This window comes from Arachis duranensis, chromosome 1 (assembly GCF_000817695.3).
Source record: "Arachis duranensis cultivar V14167 chromosome 1, aradu.V14167.gnm2.J7QH, whole genome shotgun sequence".
Classification (NCBI taxonomy): domain Eukaryota; kingdom Viridiplantae; phylum Streptophyta; class Magnoliopsida; order Fabales; family Fabaceae; genus Arachis; species Arachis duranensis.
The window spans coordinates 99,069,454-99,073,741 of NC_029772.3; the positions used below are offsets into that span (position 1 = coordinate 99,069,454).

The 4,288-nt window shown below is 36.2% G+C and overlaps 1 protein-coding gene across 1 annotated transcript; it reads right to left on the reverse strand.

The window, feature by feature from the left end:
• Positions 1-866: 866 nt before the first annotated feature.
• On the reverse strand, positions 867-4,127 carry LOC107465574 (protein NRT1/ PTR FAMILY 4.3). Its single transcript, XM_016084554.3, has 4 exons — positions 3,768-4,127; positions 3,400-3,617; positions 2,792-3,229; positions 867-2,113 (listed from the first exon to the last, which is right to left on the reverse strand). The coding sequence occupies exons 1-4, from the start codon at positions 3,895-3,897 to the stop codon at positions 1,142-1,144; spliced, it is 1,758 nt and encodes a 585-aa protein (XP_015940040.1). The 5' UTR covers positions 3,898-4,127; the 3' UTR covers positions 867-1,141.
• Positions 4,128-4,288: the final 161 nt, after the last annotated feature.

Sequence of the window (4,288 nt, forward strand, 5' to 3'; positions counted from 1 at the left end):
GAGAGGGGGGGCTCTCTTCAGCGGTAAAAACATGTTGGAGACATGTCTCTTTACATAAACGTACATCATTGTTCCAAACAACACCAGGCTAGTAAGTAGGAACAAACTCCCACGGATTCTCATGTGTAATCCTTCCTATCAAAATTTAATTTCGTCTGAGTTCTAAACTTGTATTCTTCAAAACATTAATATAATGGATTAGTTTGCAATTTCTTTGGTGATGTAACAAATTAACTACGCATGCATAGTGATATTACTTAGAAATTATATGTTAGGTTTCATATGCACTAGCCTCCTCTTCCTCACTTAAATGATTATGTCATTATCATTTACCCGCTTGTCTTTTAATTGGTATAGGATACATTTTAAAAGACATTGAAAAACTTTTCTTTGTTTAACTGGTTGATCCTATTAGTAAAATTTTGAGACTAACTTTAAACACTATAGGATTCAAAGTAAAAATTTTCTAAAAAAAATGTTCTCTTCGAATTTAATTATAAACCAATTTTTGTTTAAAAATTTGGTGTAAATAATCTTAACAACTATCCTATGTTATAAAATACATAAAAGTTTATATATATTTTACATATAAATATACAGTAACTAATTTATTAGTTAATTATTTGTATATAACCTTTTTTAAATTCATTTGTTGACTTAAGATATGATGAATGATGATATTGCAAAAAAAATTTATATTATAAATGATGTAATAAATTTTAATTCATAATGAATGCTTACGGAAAAAAAATACATAAAAACGTTACATAATATAGAGTACGTTTTTCAAAAAACAAATTATCGATTTTTTAATTTTAGATCCAAGTCAATATCACATGGACAATACTTTGTCCAGGAGTGTAACGTAAGTCTTACAAGCCTAGCATTCCGAAAAATATATAATTAAATTAACTTTTACATTCGATCAAGAAGATCAAGTACATGAAAAATTTTCAAATACAGAGAACTAATAAGATGTACGTACACCTCTCCAATGGACTTCAAATTAGAGAGTAACTAGATGAGAATAATATTACATATATTGAACTACTTATGGAGTAACTAAGGTTCCAGCCTCCTTAATTAGATATATGATTTTTTTCCCCCTACAGTTCTGTATAGCTAATATATGGCATATATACTAAGGAATATTATTGTGATTTGCAGAATACTTATTAGAGGAGGTGTTGTCCTTGGCATCATGATGAGATGAGGATGAAGGGGATGGAGAAGAGTACCATCTTGACCAAAACAGATAGTTGAGGAAGTTGAGCAAACTGAGTGAAGCCAGCAACCAGTAGAAGAGGTCCAGCCTGTCTTGGTTGAGGTTGTTATGGTGTAACCACCCGCCGCCGGAGGACCCTGTAGTGATCTTGTTGATCAAAGAGACCAAGACAGAGCTCAAGTAGAAGCCGAAGGAGTAGGAGCAATACGTTATGGCGGTCAAGAATGCTTGCATCCCCTTCAGTGGCTGCTTGTAGAAGAACTCAATGAGGCCAACGGCGGTGAACATCTCCGAGAGGCCGAAGATCAAGAACTGGGGAGTGATCCAGAAGATGGACAGGGTTTTGCTGTGGATGACGGCAGCGTCTCTTCTCTTTTTCTCCATGAGAGCAGCAGAAACCATGGAGAAGGTAGCGAGGAAGAGACCGAGGCCTATCCGGCGGAGAGGGGAGATTCCGGACTCGTGGCCGGTGATTCGTCGGGCGAAGGGGACGAAAAAGGTGTCGTAGAGAGGGACGGCGAGGATGAGGATGATGTAAGGGATGGACTGAAGCGAGGCGGGTGGGATGCGGAAGTTTCTGGTGAGATGAGTGTCCATGGCGCTTCCTTGCTGGACTGAGAATGTCTGAAGCTGTGCTAAGATTGTGTTGAAAACAATGGTGCATGCAAATATGGGAATAACTGATAGCAGCGTCTTCACTTGCGCTACTTGCTCAACACTGCACAATCTCCATGCGCTTTCCTCCTCCCACGATTCCACTCTAATGCATGCCTTGTCCAAGAACCTGAACTTATGGGTAAGGTGAAGACTCTCATTTCGGCTTCCATCAACCATTTGTGGATTAGATGGAGATAACTGCTTTCTTTTAAAAAATGCTGCTACAAAAACCTGATACAAAAGATATATAATAATGGAAATTAGATTATTTTGATTTACGTTTTTATTTTTTATTTGTATTTAAATATTTTCTGTTTTTTAGATTTTATAAAGAAAAAAGTAAAAATAGTAAAACAACAAAATTTTGTTTTCTGTTTTTATTTTTTTTAATTTTTTATTTCACAAAATTCAAAAATAGAAAATATTAAAAATAAAAATACAAACTAAACGCACTTTTAGTCTAGTTTCGAGACTATTAACTCAATTCCTTTAATCTAATTTCTTTAGTCTAATAATCTAATCATATATTTTATCTCATACTTTTAAAAATTGATAGTTAAACATTAATAATTAACTGATAGCCAAAAATAATAAATTTCTAATAACTTTTTAACATTTCTCCTAAAAGATGTTATCTTAACATTTTAGTATAAAAAATTAGTTAATATTAATTTAAAAAATATTAAAAAATCATCATAACTTTTTTTTAATTTAAAAATTTAACAACATACTTTAATATATAGTTTCAGATATTGATAATAAAAAATAATAAATTTTAATAACTTTATAACATTTATCTTAATTTAAATATAGGACAAAAAATTAAGAGAAAGTATTCATGTGGCTTAATATTTCTGGTCTTGTAAAAGTATGAAGATTTGAGGTGGAGAAAGGAGAAATAAAATATACTTGAGCGATAGGAGTGAGGATGCTGCCTTGAGGGGGTTTGTTCCTGTAATAGAGAGTGCCAGAAAGGAAGCTTATCAAAGCCATAGCCATGACAGCAGCGGAGACGCCGAAGCCGACGTCCATTCCGGAGTGAGTTTGGAGCCAAACAAGAAGGGTCAAGGCAACAAGTTGTCCGACGGAGAAGGCAAAATAAGCAGCGTTGAAATAGGAAGAGAGCTTCTTCAACTGCTTTGGGTTGTCCTGATCGAATTGGTCTGCTCCATGAGCAATCATGTTTGGCTTCACACACCCGCTCCCTAACGCCACAAGGTATATTGCCACAAAGAATATCATCGCCTGAAACCCCTTTGCTTCTACGCACTCTTCCCCGCTCATTATATTGCATGCCGGTGGCTTCAACTGTGGAACATGAGCTTGCACTGACAGTAATATGAAACCCTGCATAATGCCCAATACTCAATTTTAATTTGTAACCTTAACCTTTCTAGGCCAGCCAGTACGACAGAAAAAAGAAAACTAACAAAATTATATTTCTCATGCCAGCTGTATGTATGTATTGCTGTTGGTTTTGTAAAGACAAAAAATAGAGAGATAATTGAGTAGCTTACAGAAAGTTCGACAAAGGCAAAGATGAGGATGGTCCAGAAGCAGCCGAGATAAGAGTCTGAAAGGTAGCCACCGAAGAGGGCGAGGATAAAGATAGTCCCAACGAAGTTTGTTACCACGTTGGCAGACTTGGACAGTGAGAAGTGCATCTCATTCATTACATATGTTATCAGGTTGTTTCCCACTGCTGCTATTGCCATGATTTCAAATGCTTGCATCCCTTAAATATATACAAAACCAGCACAAAGAATGAACTAATATAATTAATTAGGCAAATTAATTATTATTATTATAGCTAGTAGGTAGGTGTGACATGATATATATAACTGCTAACTGAAAACTAGATCTGGAAGCAAGGAAGGGAGAATACCAAGAACGAAAGCAGCAGGTCTGAATCCGCCATGCTTAGAAGGATTGGAGGGCCTTCCTCTCCAGTCAAGGGACGTGGTGGTGTGTTGTCCTTCTTCTTCTAGGCGGCTGTTTTTGCTTCGCTGCTCCATTGGGATTGGGATTAGGATTTGATTAGAGAGGAGAAGCACAGCGTGTATTGCGTTGCTTCTTGAATTTATAGATGGAAGGGAATAATTGTTGTTAGAGACTTACTATTAGTCCACTTACTCACAAACGTTGACGATGACGCTGTAACTGAAAGAAAGAAAGAAAGAAAGAAAGAATCTGAGCGAAAAGGAGGGAGGGGGGGACTCCCCTTGCTTTGCTTGTATTCGCACGTGTCCCACACCCTCCACTCACATACATCATCCATCCATCCACACGGTTCACGGGTGGGTGGGCTCCACTCTCTTGTCTCCACTCTACTTCTCTCTTCTCCTTTTTTTTTTTTATTTAATCAGCATAAATATTATATAGAGATGTGCAAATTATACTGACTGA